The 23083-nt window shown below is 38.9% G+C and overlaps 1 protein-coding gene across 14 annotated transcripts in view; it reads right to left on the reverse strand.

The window, feature by feature from the left end:
- The window catches only part of hdac5 (histone deacetylase 5), a 438683-nt gene that overhangs the window by 69486 nt on the left and 346114 nt on the right, over positions 1-23083 (reverse strand). For 13 of the 14 annotated variants that reach the window (XM_087977867.1, XM_043675117.2, XM_043675114.2 and 10 more), the window contains one exon: positions 21005-21185. In XM_087977867.1, coding sequence (XP_087833993.1) covers positions 21005-21185 — 181 coding nt within the window. The remainder of the gene's footprint in view (positions 1-21004; positions 21186-23083) is intronic. The other variant, XM_043675105.2, reaches the window with a different exon arrangement.

Consider the following 23083-nt stretch of genomic DNA (forward strand, 5'->3'; position numbering starts at 1 on the left):
AAGTGTGATATGCAACTTTACCTGTTCAACCAGACTAAGTTCACAACTCTCTAGCATGGGTGCTACAAATGATACAAATAATTCACTCCAGGTGATTGAAGAATATATTCCGTAACAATTATTCTAACAGCAAAATCCTGAACTCCCTTCTGATCTCTGTGATAGTCACGGTGGTCTAGAATGTACCATGATTAGTTTTAATTTTCTTAAACATTTATATGTATTACATGCAGAGAGATGGGTTTCATGAAGTTTAAGGTTTGGAGAAAGTTCAGACTTCACTGAATTATTCTGAAAGGCCACTTTAACAGAGTTCCATTCAAAGACTTGGTATAACCACAAAAGATAGGGTTAAAATGAATAGAAGCATTCTGATAAGGTAATGTGTTGTCTTGTTAAGACAGTACATATCGAACATAGCAATTAAACTGCAGTGCATTCCCCTTGATTCAATCAGAACCGATTGCAAAATCTCAGACTCTAAGGAGTTTATAAAAGGAAATGAGGCACCTTGTATACCAAATGATTGTGTTCTACGATGAACATCCATAAGAAAAGAAGACAGTGAATGAGAAGTTACGTATTAGTCAAAACACACATGACTTGGACATCCTGCTCAAAAGTCAAATAGTCATGGTGGGAAGAGATGAACTATGAAGTCTAGTGAATGGAATAGAGATACAACAATCATGGATGCGCTGGAAAAGCAACAGGAAGTCCATTTTCAATTGTGTTTTCAGGTCATTAAGTTATTCAGACTAAAAATATCACAAAATTTGTTTCAACATTGTTTGCTGCAGTATTTTACCTTCCCTGACCATTGGCATTTTGGCATGACTTTGACCTCTCTCACATAAGGCTACTCTCAACCTTCCGACTTACAGCCTCTCCCCATGCTATAGCTCTGCCTAAGATCTTCAGTAGAACAGTTACTAGAGCCAACGAGAGCCACAATAACTATTTGACAGCATTCACCACTCCCTTCCGCCATCAATCAGCCCTCTCTCTCCTTGAGAACACCTATATCAGCAAAGTCCAAATATTGGCTGAATTTTCAGGATGATGACTAAGAAGTCAGGTCCATGGACAGATTTAAAATACATTATTATTATTTAGGAAGCTGAGTTATTAAGTTATTCAGACTAAAAATATCACAAAATTTGTTTCAACATATGTTTCAACATATGTTAAAAATGTTTTTCCAGTCCCATGAAAGTGACTTTTTGTTCTCTTCAAGAGTCAGAAACTCATTTTTAAGCATAGGTTAAAACACATTTCCAAGGAATCATCTGACTTAAGCTAAATGACCAGATAACCTAAATTACCTGTTGATAATTACTGAGGGCGAATTAAAAGAAGCTGAAGGATGACCATGAAACCATTGGTTTTTCATGACAATCAATATCTGGTTGACTATAGTCCTTGAGGAAAATAATCTGCTATCTTTACTTGGTCTGGCTTGCATTTGACTCCAAAACCACAGCAATGCATTTGACTCTTACATGTCCTCTGAAATGGCCAAGCAAGCCAGTCACTGCCATTTGAAAGGCAACAAAGAATGTGCAATCAGCCCATGTGCCCTACCTGAATAGAAATAGCATTTACTATTTGAGTTTTTACTATCCAGAGACAGAGGGGCCAGACAACAGACACAAATTCAAGTTGAAAACAAAGTGCTGTTTAGCAAATTCAAATTAGTCAAAGTAACTGGAGGAAGATCTTGGTTTTTTCGTGTATGTGTGTGTGTGTGTGTGTGTGTGTGTGTGTGTGTGTGTCCGTGTGTGTGTGTCCAAGAGAGATGGAGAGAATCACATTTGTGAATGGACAGAAATTCATAAAAAGGAAATGTTTGTAACCCCATCAGAAATGAAAGAGTGAAAACAGGAATGATACTTCACTGGAGCTAAATACTTGCAAAGATATTGCAGAGTAAAAAAGTTGAATCTTTCTTTTTACGGTCTATGATAAGCCCTTTCCAAAATACGTTATACATCTTTGCTTTTCTTTCGAAGAAGAAATTTACTTTTTTTTTTATTTCCAGTACACTGGTAGCTTCTTGTGAATATGTTCAGTGATTGACCACCATTGTAACCAAGTTTCAAAATTAAAACATGGTCTATGAAGGCACGCTTCACTCTAGAATCCAACCTGACCTTAATACCATCAGCTGGGATCATAACAACTGATAGAATGGGATAGAAGTGTTTAAAGTTAGAACGTGCAATGTGAGAGAGTCCAGAAATGATTCAGAGACAACCACATTGCTGAGAGTCTGGAGTCACAAATAGGCCAGACTAGGTAAGGACAGCAGCTTCCTTCCCTAAAGGACATTACTGAATCACAAGGGCTTTATGCTCCAAAACAATTTACGATGATTTCATGGTTATCATCAGACTCTTAATTCCAGAGTTTTATTGAATTCAAATTCCATCATCTGCCATGGCAGATTCGAACTTGGGCCCCCAAGAACATTATCTCGGTCTCTAAATTAACAGTCCAGTGATAATAGCAATATGCAATTGCCTCCCCATTGTTAGTGCAAAAGGGAGATTTTGCAGTGACAGCCCTGACAACAAATGTGGAAGCAGTAGCTGGGAAAGACCAGACAATGAAATAAAAACCATTGAAAAGACTCACCCATGATTTAGAAGCAGGAGTCCTCAAGACAATGACATTTTGGTAACTGCCAATAAACTTGAAGATAAACTAAGAAAGCCAGAACAATGGGAGTTTCATATTTGGAGAATTTAAAATTTATTATGAGATAACAGAAAGGTCAACCAAGTGGATTTGCACAAAAAATGTCCTTGCAGATTAGTTAGGTTACAAGAGTTTTGAAGAATGACTTACAGATGTTAGAATGGATTCTCCCACAACTGAAAATGTAATTTAAAGAGAAAAATTTAGTCATGTATGCAGACTATAGGCCACATTTCTGCAAGATAGTAACATTCAGAGTGGAGTACTTCTATTGACAGATGCAGAAGGAAAACTGCAAACTAAGCAAATGCATTGATGCTCTGAGAGATTCCTCAAAGATGTGGTATTTTGCTGTGAATGAGATCTGTTTTGCTGAAAGTTAAACTAGAGCTTTCAGGTATTTTCATGACCTATGTTGATGGTTCATTATGGGGTGGTACTCCAGAGATGAGAAATAAATACTCAATAAAGTGGGAAGAAAATTAATAAAGTAGGAGTAAAATTAAAAATTAGGAGTCAGCTAATTAACTTTTTAAATGTATTAGATTATATGTATTGAGCAAAGAAGGTCTGAAATATTGCTAAGTCAATAAACTAATTTAAAGAGCGTGATACCCCTATTCTGGTTAATTGTATTAAATGACGTTATATGTAAGGGAGTGGATAAAGAACAGAGCTTGAAAAAGCACAGCAGGTCAAGCAGCATCAGAGGAGGAAGGGAATCAAGGTTTCAGGTCGGAACCTTTCATCAGGACTTGCAATTATGAAACTTAATTGAATTTGTTAGTTGAATTGGTTATGCACTCAAATTAGATTTGATAATAGTTTTAATATGTTGCGCTTATACCCTAAAGTGGAGAATGTTGCAAGAGAAAGTAAATCATCAAAAAAGTTAAGCCTGGATAAATGTGTACTTAAGTTCCTGTTATAAAACAAAACATGTTTTTAATCAAACTGTTCAGAGATGTTATGACACATTGCTAGGACAGGTGGGACCTGGACCTCCTGGCCATACGATCACTGAGCCACAAGTTTTCATCTCAAGATGACTGAAAGAACAAGGTGGTAGTCATTTTTAACTCTGCTTCACATGCTAATCATCTTGATGGATATTCTCATCTTGCTGTTTGCATAATATTTCTGATGATTTAGAATGGGGAATGTTTTCTCTCTTAAGAGACTAAGAAAATTTAGAAAATAGGTATGCTAAAAGCACTCTGGATGCTTAAAACATTGGCTCTGATGGAGACAGCAGATACGGCTTCTACTTGTCAAATATTTTAAATAAAATTCTGCATAATGGGTATACTGAAGATAATATACCCACTGAATATTATGTAGATAATTGTTCAACGTAGGACAGTACAAATATACAAAGAAGAAAACTGAAAGAAGTTTTTAGACTGACCTTGCAAACTAGAAAAAGTGCTAAAGAAAAAGGAAATGCCTAAAATTAAATGGATGTTGCAAGTTATCAACTGTCAATTTTTTTTACCAAAAGAAATGCATGTTCAAAAAGGTGTTATGAGTTCTACAGGAAGGACGTGAAACAATGTAATGCATTGTGCAGAGTATAATTTGAATTTGTTTTGAATTTTTGGTTGTAAATATAAGAGGAGGGAGTCTTAATTTTTTAATTTTATTTTATTTTAACCTATTTTTCTAATCAGCCTGGTCAGAGCAATTATTACACACCTCTGGAGCAGGTGGGACTTGAACATGGGCCTCCTGTTCAGGTGTAGGAATACTATCACTGCACCTCAAAACCTTTGGAAGGAGACTTATTAATTATAGATTAATTGTATACAGATGGTGGCATTAACTGGGGATTCACTTGTGATCTCTATCAATAGGGTTCTTGTGAAACAGTGGTAGGGTCCTTAACTTTGGGCCAGAAGATCCAGGTTCAAGTCCCACCTGTTACAGAAGTGTATCATAACATGTCTGAACAGGATGATTAAAGGTAATTTATAAATAGGAACATACTGAAACTGTGGTGATGAGGAAATACATGTTTGTAATGTGTAACTTTGTACAAATAGGTTGATAAAAGTGTGTAAATATTGACTCCAGTCTCAACCTTTATCACCTAACTTTCTGGATTATAATTCTGAATGAGCAGACTCGGACAGAAAGAAATAAGAGGCTGCTACAACAGAAGTACAGTACTAATTTCTCAGAGACTGATTTGGAAATATGTTTATCTCTGGTTGGAGAAAAACTTTTCTAAGACAGACGTAGGACAGGCTATAGTTCAGCAGTTTTGAGACTTTTTCTTATTTAAATGATTTCAGCTTTATTTTATAATGTTCAATCTATTCATCAGCTTCCTCTTTCCTTGCAAGACTTCTGTAATTAGCTATTTAAGCTGATCAAAATACAAACCATTGCCCTGATTTAAATCAGCAGTCGGGTTTTTGCAATTCATGACAAGTTAGCCTTAAGAAAGTAGTAACTGCAGGAATGTCTGCCAAACCTGCACTGTTCATTCAATTCAATGTGGAGACATTGAATGAATGCAGAGTTTTCAAATTCAAGGTGCATTCTGTCAACCATCACTTGGTAATTCCCACCCCCTTAGTATCATTCTAATTCTTATCCCATTTAATCTTTTCAGCAAGAAATTCATGAAAACCATACTTTAGCAAAGGACAATCTTTCTGAAAATGCACCACTGCGTGTTTCGTCTCTCCCAAGAACTAGCATACATTTGGTTCACGTATGGTCAAATAACAACATAACCAAAAAACGGAAGTTACTGGAGACAGTGACAGAACAATAAACAGCATTTCAGAACAGCATTCCCAAATACTCTGCTCAGGTCAGAGAGGAGGACAACAGAAGCCCAACTATGTAAAGAAAATTGCTTGCTGCCCACGAGCAGTTTGGAACAAAAGAACAGGACTGGTCATTCAGTCCACCGAACCTGCTCCATCAGTTAATACAGTCATGTTTGACCAAATACTTCAATCTTTTTACCCCCACACTATGCCCATACCCCTTTATTCCACTGATAATCAAAATTTAAATATACTCAACCACTGAGCTTCGGGGGTAGAAAATTCTAATGAATCCCCATCTTCTGACGAAAAGAAATTCTCAGCTCGATCCTAAATGGAATCCCCATTATTTTTAAATTGTGCTCTCCGGTTCTAGACTCCCCGACTAGGGAAAACATCTTGCCTGCATCTACCCCATTCATCCCTCTAAGTATTTTGTAGGTTACAATGGGATCACCTCTCATTCTTTGAAATTCTAGAGAATACAGGCCAAGTTTACCTAACCCCTCTTGCCCGAGAGTCCTGCCATTAAGGGGAGCAAGTCTGGTGCACCTCTGTTGCCTTCCTCTATGGCAATAACATCTTTCCTGACATAAAGAGATCAAAACTAGCCACAATATTCCAGGTGTGACCTAACCAAGCTCCTATATAATTGAACCAAGACTCCACTACTCCTGTACTTAAATCCTCTTGTTATATATTTAGTCTTCCTAACAGCTTGCTTCACCTGCATGTTAACCTTCAATGACTTATTGATAAGGACACGCAAAACCCTTTGCACATCTACACTTTCCAACCATTCACCATTCAAGAAATACTCTGCACATGCAGTTATCCCCATTTTTCCTTACATTTTAAAAACTTTTTTTCATCAGCTGTGTACAGGTCAGCATTTGTTCCCCTTCCCTAAATACCCTTTCACTGAGTGGCTTGCTAGGCCATTTCAGAGGATGGCTCAGTGCCAACCACATTACTGTGGGTGTAGATTACATGCACATCAGACTAGATAAGGATGGCAAATTTGCATCTCTAAAGGCCATCAGTGAATGAAATGGCTTTCCATGACAATCAATGACATCCTCATAGTCATCAGGTCCTGGTGGCAGAAGGTGCAGAGGCCAACAATGGCTGGAGAGAGAAGGGAAGTCCTGTCATTCACTACTCTTCAAATAGACTTATGAAGCAGACTCTTCACCTGTCCAGCTTAGTCATGACCTTGAATAAGCACCTCCCACACCACCTCATTTGGCAGGAGAATGGTGCAAACGTTCTCTAAAACAACTTTAACCAAGCAACTATCTGCCTGTATGATTCCTGACAGGTTGAAAGCGTTATATTTTTGCTGCAGAGGCAATGTGTACCACATGCATCTAAAGACTTGAGGACCTGAAAGATTCATCCCCTATGGCTCATGTGGTTCGTAACAATTTACAGCATTTCTCCACATCACAAAAGGTAAGCAATCCAGTAGCATAGCGAAAAGCTAGCAAAGTCACAAAGGTGTACATGTGTGTAAAATAAGTCTGCTCTAAATTGTTGCAAGAAAACACATGTTCCTATCTCTCATCTCGTCTGGCCCGAAATCTATTATCTTCTCCACCACCAACTCCCTTTACCCTCCTATTGATAGATGTACTTTCGATCTTCTTGGTCTGGATACATGGAAGTTTCTATCTAAATCTTTCAACATCTCTTTCTAAAGCTTCATTTTTTGGCTCAATATCAAAATTATTTGTGATTACCTGTCTGAAGAATTCCTTGGTAGGTTGTACTATATTAAAGGCAAAATGTTTTATATATACACATATACCCGCAAGTTTTTAAATAATATTTGATACAAGTTTTGAGAAGATTCGTAGTTCAGGTTGAGGTTCTAGATGTAGGTCTGCGCGCTAAGCTGGAAGGTTCATTTCCAGACATTTCGTCACCATATGAGGTAATGTCTTCAGCAGGCCTCCAGGCGAAGCACTGCTGATGATTTCTGCTTTCTATTTATATGTTTGGGTTTCTTTGGGTCAGTGATGTCATTTCCTGTGGTGATGTCATTTCAGAATCAGGATACATGAACATCAACTAGCCATAAAACAACATGACCCTCTCTCACTAGAATCCTTACATACGGCTGAGGAAAAACACCACTTTGACTGAGACAACACTTCCATCCTAGGACAAGCCAAACAGAGACACGCACAAGAATTCCTAGAAGCATGGCATTCCAACCGGAACTCTATCAACAAACACATCGAGTTAGACCCCATCTACTACCCCCAGTAGGGTGACGAAACGTCTGGAAATGAACTTTTCAGCTCAGCGAGCAAACTTACATCCAGAACTTGATACAATGGCTGTTTGATATTTAGTTCTCTTGTAAAACAACAGACGACAAAAAACAGGCTAAAGGTTATAATAAAATGATTTATTACAAGAGTAAAAAAGTTCACTTAAACTATAAAAAGATTGGGAGGGTTAGGCAGAACTTTGATAGGTTGATACTTAGACATAATGTTCCTCTATTCAGGTAAATAAGGCTGATTCTCACCTGTCTTTTAGGTGCTGCATTTCCTACAGAAATCAGCAGTTTTATCTACAGCTCATCTAGTGTCAGTCAGAATTTCGCTGCTCGTTGGATGCTGCCTGAATTGCTGTGCTCTTCCAGCACCACTGATCCAGAATCTACCATCATTCCTTTGTAAATGCTAATTACGAAGCACATAACAAGATAACACAATTGGTGAGGCAGTGTTGAATGTAGTCTACGTCATCTATCTGAACATAACATCAAAAGTTTGCTTTCAGTCTACCATGATTGTCAAAGACTTGAACGACACATTTGCCAGGCTGGGCCTGTGACAACTGGTAAGGGAATCAACAAGAGGGGGAAAAAAAAACGACTTGACAATATGCTCTCTGACCTACCAGTCACAGAAGAATCTGCCGTAATAGTCTTAGAGGGAGACAACACAGTACTGTATTTGATAAGACAAAGTTCTCTCTCCAGACTGAAGATATTCTCCATTTTGTTGGGTAGCACTAGCACAACCTCAGGACAGGTTCAGCAATTCAAAATTGGATGTCCACGTGACAGTGTGGGCAAACATCTGAATTTAACTCAATAATCTGTATCCTCATGACCTGGCATAACTCTCTACCTTTACCATCAAATCAGGAGACTAATCTTAGTCCAATGAGTGCAGGTAAGTATGCCACAAGCAGCACCAAGCATTCCTAAAAATGAAGTGCAGAACTGGTGAAGTGCAATTTAAGACTGCAGGGATGTTAAGTAGCAGAAGCAGCATGCTGCTAACTCAAGACTAAATGATCCCACAACCAATGGATCAGACAGAGTCATACAATCATAGAGACTTACACCATGGAAGCAGGCCCTTTGGTCCAACTAGTCCACACTGACCATATTCCCAAACTAAACTAGCCTCAGTCGCCTGCGTTTGGCCCCTATCCCTCCAAACCTTTACTATTCACGTACTTTTCCAAATGCATTTTAAATGTTGTTACTGTACTTCTATCCAACACTTCCTCTGGCAGTTCATTCCACACATGAACCACTCAAATCTTGCCACAGTCATGGAAGATGGTGGATATTAAACAACAAAACAGGGAAAGAAGCCAAAAAACTTCCCCATTTTCAAAGATGGGAGAACCAGAAACATCTATGCAAAATTCGAGTCTCAAGCATTTGCAACTATTTTGAGTGGATGATCCATCACAGTCTCCCTCCCAAGATTTCTGGCAATACAAATGTCTATCTTCAGCCAATCTGAATCACAACATATGATATAAAGAAGCAGGTCAAGGCACTGCATATAACATTAGCGATAGGCAACAACTGTTAAACTGAAGAGGTGCTCCAGAACAAGCCGTGCCCAAGTACAGGACATCTCCAAAACTAGCAAGTACCTAAACACTATAGAAAAATGCTGAGAATATCCATTCCATAAAATGAGGACCAACTCAGATCAGCTAATGACTCCTAATCATTAATAAAGTGATCGAAGGGCTTGTAACAGACTATATCATTGACAGCAATAATGTGTTCAATGATGCTCAGACTGCATTCCACAAGGTCCATTCGATTTCAGACATCATCACATTGCCAGAAGATCAGAATTCCAGCAGCAAGGTGTAAGTAATTATTCTTGATATCAATGAGCCCTGGCAAAACTGAAGTCAATTGAATCAGGGGGAAATCAAACCATTCCACTGGTCATAGACTTAGCTAGCACAAAGGAAAATGATTATGCTTTTAGAAGCCAGGAGATTGCAGCAGGAGTTTGCCAGGGTAACGTCCTAAGCCCGATCCTCATTAGCTGCTTCATCAAAGACCCTCCCCTCCATCATAAGGTCAGAAATAGGGTTATTTGCTAATAATTGCAGTGTTCAGTTTCATCCACAATTCCTCAGATTCTGAAACATTCCATGCACCCATGTTGTCCAAGACTTGTCACATTCAGGCTTGGGTTAATAAATATCAAGTCACATTTGTACCACACACCATCAAGCAAAGACCATCTCCAATAACAGAAAATCTAACCATTTCTTCTTGACGTTCAATGCCATAGGCAATCTCTCATCCATCAACAGTATCAGTTTACTATTGGCTAGAAACTTAACTGGAGCCACAATCACTATGACTAAAAAAGAAACTTAGATACTTTGTAGTTCTGCAGTGAATAATGTCTCTCCCACTTCCCCAAAATCTGTCTGTCAATTATGAGATCCAAGTGTGATGGAATATTCTCCACCTGCTAGCTGAGCACAGTTCCAACAGCACTCAGGAAGCTTAATATCACTTATGACAAAGCGGTCTGCTTTATCAGGACACCCTCCGTCACATTAAACATTTACCCCCATGACCAATAGCAGACAGTGGCAGAAGTGCGCACCATCTCTAAAATGCACTGTAATAATTGACCAAAGCTCCCCTGACAGCACTTGCAAATCTGCAAACTCTACCCCAGAATGACAAAGTTAGCAGGCACTTTGGAATACAAGCATCTGCAAGTTTTCCTCCAAGTCACACACTATTCTGACTTGAAAACATATAATTGTTCCTTCAGTGTGCAGAGTCATGATCTTGGAAAATCTTTCTCAACAGTCCCACAGTGTGCATTTTCACTGATGAATTCCAGCATTTCAAGGTGGTGATTCATCATTATCTTCTCAAGGACATTTTTGGATGTGCAGCAAATGTTGGCCATGCCAATGAAGCTCAAATTGCATGAACAAATAAATAGGAAACATTACTTACTCATTCTTATCCTTGATTTAAATGTGCCATGCTGCACAGGAGATCTCATAAAGAGATATGAGCAATGGGAGTGGCAGGTATCTCAAAACTTTGTAACCATTCTAAAAAGCTTTTTAAGTACAGCATAAAATCCAGACTGATGAGCTTTAAAAGCAACATGGAGCTCTGCCTGCTATTTCAAATGGCATGCACATTCAGGAACAAAAGCTTAGATTTATTAAAATATGGTTGTGAACATGTGGTACACATAATGCCATATGAGTGCAATCAATAACTCCCCACAGTCCTAATGAATATGGATAATTATGAAAAAGAAATTGAGTCCACTCAGTTATTTGTGTAGCAGCATCACAAAACTGCATAAATTGAAAAGCACCATCAAAGGGGGCATTGGTGGCTTGCCTTATAGAGAATTGCACTGGAATTAGCTAATCAGGCACAGGGTTATTCCAGCTATAGTTACAGAGATGTACAGCATGGAAAGACCCTTTGGTCCAACTTGTCCATGCCGAGCAGATATCCTAAACAAATCCAGTCCCATTTGCCAGCACTTGGTTCAAATGCCTCTAAACTGTTCCTATTCATATACCCAACCAGATGCCATTCAAATGTTGCAATTGTACCAGCCTCCACCACTTCCTCTGGCAGCTCATTCCATACACGGACCACCCTCTGTACAAAGTTGTTGCCCCTTAGGTCCCTTTTAAATCTTTCCCCTCTCACCCTACATTTATGCCCCCTAGTTCAGGACATCCTCACCCCAAGAAAAATATCTTGTCTATTTATCCTATCCATGCCTCTCATGATATTATAAACTTCTATGAGATCACCCCTCAGCCTCTGACGTCCCAGGGAAAACAGCTCCAGCCTAGTCAGCCTCTCCCTATAGCTCAAACCCTCCAACCCTGTCAACATCCTTGTAAATCTTTTCTTAACTCTTTCAAGTTTCATAGCATCCTTCCTATAGGAGGGATAACAGAATTGCACACAATATTCCAAAAGTGGCCTAAGTGATGTCCTGTACAGCTGTAACATGACCTCCCGACTCCTACATTCAATGCTCTGTCCAATAAAGGAAAGCCTTCATCACCATGCTATCTGCAACTCCACTTTCAAGGAACTATGAACCTGCACTCCAAGGTCTCTTTGTTCAACAATATTCCCCAGGACCTTACTATTAAGTGTATAAACCTTGCCTTGATTTGTCTTTCCAAAATGCAGCACCTTCCATTTATCTAAATTAAATTCCATCTGCCACTCCTCAGCTCATTGGCCCATCTGATCAAGATCCCGTCGTACTCTGAGGTAACCTTCTTCGCTGTCCACTACACCTCCAATTTTGGTGTCATTTGCAAACTTACTAACTATACCTCCTATATTTACATCCAAATCATTTCTGAGAATGTGGTCATATTTGCTGTCACAGTAATATATGTGTGTGTTCTGGATCTTGATTGCAAATCTGATTGCAGCAACAACTAGGATTTCTTTGACGCTTTCAATGAAGTACAGCCACATAAGACATACCTTCTCAAAATGCCTTAGACATTCCTGAATCTAAACACTGTAGGATGATAGTGCTGAGTTAATCTGTTCTCCTCTGGTGCTGAATATTCTAGTTTGCATCAAATCTTCTTGCAACCACACAGAAGGATTGAGCGAATGGAAAGAGTAGGCCATTCAGCCCCTCTAGCTTACTCCACTTTTCTAGATCATGTCTGATCATCTATCTTCATGTCATAAACCCACACCAAATTCCTTGATATCAATAGTAACTAAGCATTAATCAATTGTGGTACTGATCTTTCTCAATGACAGAGCTTCCACAGCCTTTCAGGGAAGAAAATTCCAAAGATTTACAGTTTTAAGTAAATAAATCCCTATTCGTTTGTCATAAATGATTTTTACTTTATTCAGAGATACCCCTACAGCCAGTGGAAACATCCTTTCTGTACCTACCCTTTAGATGTATTGTAAGTTTTAACGAGATCACCTCTCATTCTTCGCATGCAGGCACAATCTCCTAGATCGCTCTTCATAAGATAGTCCCTCTATATAGGAATCAATTTGGCAAACCTCTAAGCATTCTCCCTACATGGCAAATAAATCCTTTCTTCAGCAAGGGGACCAGAACTGTTCACAATATACAGGGTGAAGTCTCACTAGTGTTCTACACAATTGAAGGAAGACTTCTATGCTCACGTACTTAAATTCTTTTGCAATAAAGGCTAGCATACCATTCACTTTCTGAATTGTTTGCAGCACCTGCATGTTAGTTTTCAGCGATGTATGAACTATTAGACTAAGATCCCTTTGGGCATCAATACTTTTCAATCTCTCAATAAAGAAATACTTTGTCTCTCCATTCTTCCTACCAATGTAGATATCTCCTATTTATCTATATTATGTGCCATGTGACGTTTTCCTGCCCACTCACTTAGCCTGTAAATCCTCTGAAAGCTACTTTACACCTTGCTTACAATTCATATTCCCAAGATTTGTATCATCTACAAATACCAGAATATTACAATTGGTCCCCATATCCAAATCACTTATATAGATTGTGAACAGCTGGGGTCAAAGCATTGACCCTTGCAGTAACCATGGGTCACAGTCTGTGAACTTGAGCATTTACACCTAATATAGTTTCTGCCTGTTAACTAATCCTCAATCCAGAAGACCATGACACCATGGGAATTAGTATTCAGCTCTTCCAGCCTGCTCTGTTATTCAGTAGATTCATGGCTGATCCAACATTCCTCACATCCACTTGCCTGCATTTTTCCTGTAATCCTTGCTTCCCTGAATATCCAAGAATCCATCTATCTTAGCCTTAAATTTACATAAGAGCTCTACCCTCACACTAACTGTGGCAAGGAGTTCCAAAGACACTCAACTCTCAGAGATGAAATTCCTTTACGTCTCAGTCTTAATTTGGTGCCCCTCTTTTCTGAGACCATGCCCTCTGGTTCTAGACTCTCCCATGAGTGGAAAAATCATGTCAGCATTTACCCTATGAAGCCCTTTAAAGAATCCTATATGTTTCAATGAGATCGCATCTCATGCTTATGAATTCCAGTGAGGAGCATCCCAAATTGTTTAGACAATCCCTCCATGTCAGGGATCACCTTACTGAACCTTCTCTGAACTTACTCCAGTGAAATAATATCTTTCCTTAAATAAGGGGACCATGCTCACAATTCATGAGTAGCCTGCACAATTGTAGTAAGACCTCCCTATTCTTATATTCTAACCCTCTTGAAGTAAAGGCTTACATTCTATAAGCCTTCCTGATTACCTGCTGCATTTCATGTACAAGCACCCCAAATTAGTGTTGTAACCTTCTGCAGTTTTTCTCCATTAAATAATATCGTTCTTTTGGAGGAACAAATTACTGCAGAATTTGGAATCTGTACTGAAAACAACAAATGCTGGAGTTCAGAGTGGGTCAGACAGCATCCATGGAGAGACAGCAAGGTAACGTTTTGAGTCTAGATGACTTCATCACAGCTGAAGTCAAGTGTGGAGGGGACAGCATTTATGCTATAGTTCAGGTGAACTGGGGATGGAGGTAAAGAATATCAGATGCTGATAGAGAAAAGATAAAGGTAGATAAATCCCCAGGACCTGAGAACTCTGTGGGAAGCTAGAGAAGTGATTGCTGGGCCTCTTGCTGAGATATTTGTATTATCAATAGTCACAGGTGAGGTGCCGGAAGACTGGAGGTTGGCAAACGTGGTGCCACTGTTTAAGAAGGGTGGTAAAGACAAGCCAGGGAACTATAGACCGGTGAGCCTGACCTCAGTGGTGGGCAAGTTGTTGGAGGGAATCCTGAGGGACAGGATGGACATGTATTTGGAAAGGCAAGGACTGATTCAGGATAGTCAACATGGCTTTGAGCGTGAGAAATCATGTCTCACAAACTTGATTGAGTTTTTTGAAGAAGTAATAAAGAAGAGTGATGAGGGCAGAGCAGTAGATGTGATCTATATGGACTTCAGTAAGGCGTTCGACAAAGTTCCCCATGGAAGACTGATTAGCAAGGTTAGATCTCATGGAATACAGGGAGAACTAGCCATTTGAATACAGAACTAGCTCAAAGTTAGAAGACAGAGGGTGGTTGTGGAGGGTTGTTTTTCAGACTGGAGACCTGTGACCAGTGGAGTGCCACAAGGATAGGTGCTGGACCCTCTACTTTTTGTCATTTACATAAATGATTTGGATGCAAGCATAAGAGGTACAGTTAGTAAGTTTGCAGATGACACCAAAATTGGAGGTGTAGTGGACAGTGAAGAGTGTTACCTCAGATTACAACAGGGTCTGGACCAGATGGGCCAATGGGCTGAGAAGTGGCAAATCGAGTTTAATTTAGATAAATGCGAAGTGCTGCATTTTGGGAAAGCAAATCTTAGCAGGATTTATACACTTAGTGGTAAGGTCCTAGGGAGTGTTGCTGAACAAAGAGACCTTGGAGAGCAGGTTCATAGCTCCTTGAAAGTGGAGTCGCAGGTAGATAGGATAGTGAAGGCGGCGTTTGGTATGCTTTCCTTTATTGGTCAGAGTATTGAGTACAGGAGTTGGGAGGTCATGTTGCGGCTGTACAGGACATTGGTTCGGCCATGTTGGAATATTGCATGCAATTCTGGTCTCCTTCCTATCAGAAAGATGTTGTGAAACTTGAAAGGGTTCAGAAAAGATTTACAAGGATGTTGCCAGGGTTGGAAAATTTGAGCTACAGGGAGAGGCTGAACAGGCTGGGGCTGTTTTCCCTGGAGCGTTGGAGGCTGAGGAGTGACCTTATAGAGGTTTATAAAATTATGAGGGGCATGGATAAGATAAAGAGACAAAGTCTTTTCCCTGGGGTCGGGGAGTCCAGAACTAGAGGACATAGGTTTAGAGTGAGAGGGGAAAGATATAAAAGAGACCTAAGGGGCAACATTTTCATGCAGAGGGTGGTACGTGTATGGAATGAGCTGCCAGAGGATGTGGTGGAGGCTGGTATTTAAGAGGCATTTGGATGGGTATATGAATAGGAAGGGTTTGCAGGGATATGGGCCGGGCGCTGGCAGGTGGGACTAGATTGGGTTGGGATATCTGGTCGGCATGGATGGGTTGGACCGAAGGGTCTGTTTCCATGCTGTACATCTCTATGACTCTATAAAAGATGTTAATAGTCCAGATTAAGTGATCGGAACTATCAACATCTTTTCTCCATCAGCACACTACACCCACTACCCCCACGTCTCCCAAACTATGGCATAAATGCTGTCCTCTCCACACTTGACTTTAGCTCTGATGAAGAGTCATCTAGACTCAAAATGTTAGCTTGCTCTCTCTCCAAGGATGCTGTCTGACCCACTGTGATCTCCAGCATTTGTTGTTTTCAATATCCTTCTTTTGTTCTCCTTCCAAAAGGAACAACTTCACATTTTTCTCACATTACACTCCATTTGCCAACTTTTTGCCCATTTACCTAACGTATCGATATCTCTCAGGGAACTTGTTGTAACCTTCTTACAATCGGTCTTTCCAACTATTTTTGAGTCACTTGCAAATTTGGCACAGTACATTCACATTCTCCATCCAAATCACTAACATATATTGTAAACAGTTGCAGTCCAAGCACGGATCTCTGTGAAACTTCAATGGTCACAGGACACCAACCTGAAAAAGAACCCCTTATTTTCACTCGCTGTTTTATATCCATGAACTAATTCTCTATCTTTGCCAATAAAGAATCATAGAAACATACAGCATGAAAAGAGGCCCTTCGGCCCAACTCGTCCATGCCAACCAGGTTTCCTAAATTGAACTAGTCCCATTTGCCTGAAGTTGACCCATATCCCTCTAAATCTTTCCTATTCATGTACCTGGTCAAATGTCTTTTAAATGTTGTAATTGTACCCCCCTCTACCACTCACTCTGGCAGCTTGTACTGTATATGCGCTACTCTCTTGCCCCTCAGGCCCATTTAAATCTTCCCCCTCTCACTTTAAATCTACGTACTCTAGTTTTGAACTCCTCTCCCTTGGCTATTAACATAATATCTGCCCCTCATGATTTTATAAACCTCTATAAGGTTAACCCTCAGTCTCCTCCGCTTTGGGAAAAAAGTCCCAGTCTATCCAGTCTCTCCTTCTAACTCAAACCTTCCAGTGTTGCTTACATCCTTGTAAATCTTTTTTGTACCCTTTCCAGTTTAATAACAGGGCAACCAGAATTGTACGCAGTGCTCCAAATGTGCCCTTACCAATGTCTTGTACAATTGTAACATGACGTCCCAACTCCTGTATTCATGTTTTGACTGATGAAGGCAAGTGTGACAAACAGTTTCTTCATCACCCTGTCTATGTTTGACGCTACTTTAAAGGAACGATGCACCTGCACCTCTATATCTCTGTTTGACAACACTCCGCATGGCCATACCATTAACTATGTAAGTCCTGACCTGGGTTGCCTTACCAAAATGCAACACCCCATATTTTTCCGCATTAATCCCCATCTGCCATTCCTTGGCCCCGTTGATCAAGATCTCATTGTACTCTTAGATAACCATCTTCACTGTCCATTACACCACCAATTTTAGTATCAGCCCAAACTTACTAATTATGCACCAATATTCTCATCCAAATAATTTATATAAATGACAAACTACTTCTAACACCAAGGCCTCTTATCTTATGTATTCCATTGCACTCATGACATGTGCCTTGCAGACGGTGGCAGGCTCTGCAGAGTCAGGATATAAATTACTCTCTGTAGGATTCCTGGCCTCTGACCTGCCAATGTGGCCACTGTATTTATCTGATTAGCCCAGCTGAAATTCTGGTCAATGATAATTGTCAGGATGCTGACAATAAGAGCAGGTTTCAGTGATGGTAATGCCATTGAATGTCATAGAATGATGATTAGATTCTCTTTTACTGGTGATGGTCATTTCATGGCAGTTGCGTCGTGCACAATACCATTTTTCAACCCAAGTCTAGACACTGTTCAAGTCTTATCGCACATGGACAGACACTGCATCAGTATCTGAGGAGTTGCAAATGGTGATGAACATTGTGCAATCGTTGGCAAACATCCTCACTTCTGACCTTATGATGGAGGGAAGGTCATTGAAGAAGCAGCAATAGGTCGTTGGGCCTGAGTAACTCCTCCAGAGATGTTCTGAATCAGAGATCACTGACCTCCAACAACCACAAGCATCTTCTTTTTACATAACTATACATGCTTTTATGATCTGCTTTTATGTTTCTTGCTTTTTTACATTAAACCTTTTAATGTATTGTTTCAATCTAGCATGACCAACTTGCTTTTCATAACTTCATAATTACTTTGTTTATGCTTCAACACTAGATTCAGATTGAATTATACTTTTTCCAAACTTAATAGAAAATCATGTTATACTATGGTCACTGTTTCCTGAAGGATCTTTATATTATTAATTAATCCTTTCTCTTTGCATAATACTAAATTTAAAATAGCCATTGCCCTCATTGGTCCCTCAATGTACTGGTCCAGAAAACTATCTCAAACACATACCAAGAATTCTTCCTCCACTGCATTGATGTTCAATGGAAATTCTGAGACTATATGTCGATTGAAGTCACCTACATTCCCCTCGCTATATGCTTCTCTGATTTTCAACTGTTTGGTGGCCTATATACCACTCCTACCATTTATTGCTGCCTTTGCTGTTTCTTAGCTCCAGTGAAACAGATTCTACATTTTGTTCTTTTAATTGATATTATCTCTCACTCATACACTGATCCCTTATTATCAGTACTATCCCATCCCCTTTTCTTTTTGCCTTGCCCCTTTGAACACCCTTTCATACACAGTTCCAAGTTTTGGTCACACTGTAGGTATGTCTCCATAACAGCAAAGTTAAATCACAGCTTTTTGCATTCACTCACATCATCAATTCGGCATGGTTAATTTAGCTTCTTTAACACTATTCTGCAATTTGACACAGTTTGATTCTAGGATTTGTTTCTGTTGCTATGTATTTGTATTTCCAGCTTTCCTAGTACACATAACTAGCTTTATTCTATCTGAATTCGCTTTTAAATTCCTATCCCCTTGACAATTTTTCCCAACTGCCTCAGTCCCAGTCCTGCAACATGTTTAATGAATCCTCCTTGTCCAAGTCCCATCAACCCAAGAATCGGCCCCAATGCCACAGAAATCTAAAGTTCTCCTTGCTGCACTATTTTTGTGGTCACACATTTATTTACTCAATCTTTCAACTTTGATACCCCCTAGCACATTGTACTGGAAGCAGTAATGGAATGCTAGCTGGTAATGTAAGATTCCAATGAGAAATCCACTGTTCAGCTGTAACTTTCTATGTTCTATAAGTTTAGGATATTATGACAGCATTATCCTTTGAAAAAAACCATGTGGTCTGGAGGTAAACCAGAATGTAAGGAAGGTTCTGAGCATAAAAGTAAAAATATTCTACAGCATCTGTAGTGAATCCAACTATATGGACACATGCCTTCATGAGCAACATCAGTTCACCAGTTTTCCTTTTAATTAGTTAGTTTTGCTTTGGAGCAGGTCTTGGCTAACTACACCTTTAGGTTATTTAGAAATAAAATTTAGAATGGGAGCTATCATTTAACCATACCAGTTATATTCTATCCCAAACTGGCTATCACAGAGATCAGATGCTTTTAAATACACATTAAAATTAACTGGAAAGTTTGTGAAGTAGAAACCACTGGACATTGTGCCAAATTCAATTAACATTGCCTAATTTCTTTCTAAATGTTTACTACTTCTGAATAATTTGCTACCAATTTATGCCTCCCACCCCAGGAATTATGAGGCATTTTATGTTGTATAGATTCCAATTCTCTTCAGTTAATTTTTTTAAAAAGTAAACAATGTGGACATGTTTGGTTCAGTGATCACAAATGCATAGAAAATATAAAGAATTTTAATTATGAATTATAATTCAATACCAGAACAAGAAAATATCATAGAATGCCTACAGTGTAGAAGCAGGCCATTAGGCCCATCAGGTCCACATCAACCTTCTGATAAACATCCCACCTACCCTATCCCTGCATTTCCCATGGCTAATCCATCTAACCTACACATCCTGGGACACCATTGGCAATTTAGCATGTCCAATCCACCTGACCTGCACTTCTTTGGACTGTGGGAGGAAACTGGAACACTCAAAGGAAACTCATGCAGACGCGGGGAGAATATGCAAACTCCACATGGACAGTTGCCTAAGGGTGGAATCAAACTGGGGTCCCTGGCGCTGTGAGGCAGCAGTGTTAACCACTGAGCCAGGATGCCACCCATGCCTTCTTGACATTGCCCCTTTCTTTTTTCTACATTTCAGGTGAAATGTTTTCAGCTGTTTCAGCTCAATATATAACTAGACTATCTATGCCAATTCATCTTGGTTATTCCTTTACTTACTTCAAGGGTCCTTTCAATCTTGCTTTTGGTTACTATTCCAATGTTTCTTTCCTAATCTTTAGTTCTTTTCTATTTTACTGAAATGTCTTAAGAAACCTTATTAGATTAGCCAGGGAATATAAGTGTAAGCAGACATTGATGATGTTAAAAAAGGTTCAAGTATTAATAAGCTGATTTTGCCATGTTTTATGTTGAAGTATACAAAAATAAGTGAGCAAAGCATATTCTGACCAGAGGAATAAAACCCATAAAAATTAAGAAAAAAGGAGATTGAAACTTGCAACACAAGCAAGTATTTCATCACTTTAGTTCCCACTTCAGAAAACAAATAATTTATAGTCAAATGAAACTAAGTAATTCAAGTTTTAAAATGCATTAGGTGATGTTTTGGCTCAGAGGCAGGGGTGCTACCAACTAAGCCACAAGACCTCTCATGGCTGTGGTCAAATTGGTAATACAAAAATTGTGAAGAGCACAGGACTTTAAATTTAAGACTTGTCTAAGGATTACTCCAATCATGTTGCATTAACAACCAAAAGAATAAGTTGTGCAATTATTATTCCTACCATATTTACTTTGGATTATGAACAGTTCAAACTTATAAATTCATCCATATTGGATGTAAATGTCATATTTTTAAACCTTGAGAAGGATAATACTTCAGATTTGCATTGAATGGCTAACTTTTCAAAGTCTTGTGCCCCAGTATATTTTCCCTGCATTGTTGGTTCTTAAGAGTCAAATGTGTCTACTCATTAATTCATAACAACACAGCTGTTACTTTGAGATCTTGCAGCTTTTTCTGCAGTTCCCTTACCAGTAGTGAAAAGGTGCTTGATAGGTTTCTCAGTGCCAGGATTTTTTAAGTTTGCAGTTGCTGGGGAGGACTGGGCTCTGCAGAGTGGTTGATGCCTGTCTGTCACAGACATACTTCCCATAGCTACAGAAGCCTGATACACATGAAGCTGTTGCATGCGTTGCTGGTCCAAGAATTGCTGCTGTAAAAATTGAAAAACAAAAAGCTGAACTTACTTTGCATTACTTCAAAAAATCAAATTAAAATTATTTAGTAAAGTCACCCACAAAGACTCTAAATACAGCCTCTTCGATCCCTCCTTGGCATCTCAGTTTCTAAAATGCTTCCATCATTAATGTATAAAGTTACATCACGTACAAAAAAATTTGCCATTCCCACCTCGTCACTTTCATTAAAACTTACCTTTCTATCAGAAAAGCATTTTGGTTTACATTGGTATTATCTGTTATCAATTTCAAACACACATGTATAATGATGTTCTTGATTACTCTCCAAATTATTCTTAATTTCTTCAGTTGAATGACCCCTCATTCATACTGTGGGGGAGGCAAAAGTAACTCTTCAACCTATCTTTCCTTTTTTGGAGAAGTATATAATAACCATGTGTCACCTCCCAATAGTCCAAGAGAAGATTCACAATTAAAAATCTACATTTGTTTATTTCAGACATGCATGCATAATGAGTTTTGAGAATCGTAGCTCAGGTTCCAGCTCAGTGAGCAAACTTACATCCAGAACATGTGCATAATGAAGTTCTTGATTACTCTCCAAATTATTCTTAATTTCTCCAGTCGAATGACCCTTCATTTGTTTACTTCTTATGATCTTACTTATGATTCTTGTGTAGCTTAAATATATACTGATCAAAGCATGGTTCCCCTGTGTTTTCCTAAGAAACCAATAAAGCATTGCCATTTTCGTCTGAATCCTTGTACTAAACCTTGAGGTCTAATTATCTTGGTTTTTAATTTATACTTTTCTCCCCATAGCTTATTCCACTTTAACCAAGGTCCTCTAAAAAGACAGAGAAAGTATAAATCTGTGCTTCTCTCCAGAACACCAAAAATTGGCAAGGACAAATAACAAGCATTGACCTGTTTTCACATTGATTTAATCTCTTAGGGGAAGCACTATGCCTCTACTCAGAATTTTTTCGAACGGTTACGCCGAGACTAAGAGCTAAATTTAAATGAAAGTTATAAATATTAAAATTATTAGCCAAGAGATGGCTGGCTGCACTTTATACAGCAAGAGGTCTTTATAACCCTTCGTGCTTCACAGCAAAATAGCAGTTAACATACTTACCAAAATCAAAGGAGATATTATCCTGACTGCTACCTAAAGGAAGCTTTACATTTTTCTTATAGATGTGGTTTAAACAGATTGCAAACCTTGACATTTCTTCCTAGAATACATCCCTTTTTGAAATGGACTGCCTTGAGTCTAATTACTGTAAAAAAATTCTATTGAGCAACTTTATAACACAAAGAATATGCCTAAAGCAAATCAGCAATTACATTTATCATAATCCTTTCTAGCTGCTGTCAGAAACAGGAAGTCTGAAAAGACGATTCGCAGTTTCTGAAGGAAGACATTTGTTGTGTACACTACATCCTTTGTACTAAAAGGTTGGAGGCCACAACATCTTACGAAAAAAAAATCGGCTGCCTTTCACAATATGTTATGAAAAAAATTGAGCTTGTGGCCAAGTCTTTTGAAGAATGCCAAAAGTCATTGACAGACATCTTAAAATTCCCCAGTGTATTTATCCAATATATTTACTTAGGAAACACTATAATTTAAGTTAGCTTTGAAAATATTTTTAATATTGCCAACAGGACAATGTCAGGCAGCAAAGAATAAAACAAAAGCATCTGTTTCCCATAAACCATTCAGAACTGCATACCAACATTGAAACGAAAGGCAGCGGCTGCGATTCTGCACAAGAGGGAATTCCACTTAAAGTCATTACGTGAGACAATTCATCATATCACCTATTAAATAAATGTTAATTTTCTTGACATGAAATTTGAAGATGCACAGAACATTATCAATTTCTATTAAGTCCTTTGTTGGCAT

This window comes from Chiloscyllium plagiosum, unplaced genomic scaffold (genome assembly GCF_037043375.1).
Source record: "Chiloscyllium plagiosum isolate Xiang-an unplaced genomic scaffold, Cpla_swu_hap1 HiC_scaffold_32, whole genome shotgun sequence".
Classification (NCBI taxonomy): domain Eukaryota; kingdom Metazoa; phylum Chordata; class Chondrichthyes; order Orectolobiformes; family Hemiscylliidae; genus Chiloscyllium; species Chiloscyllium plagiosum.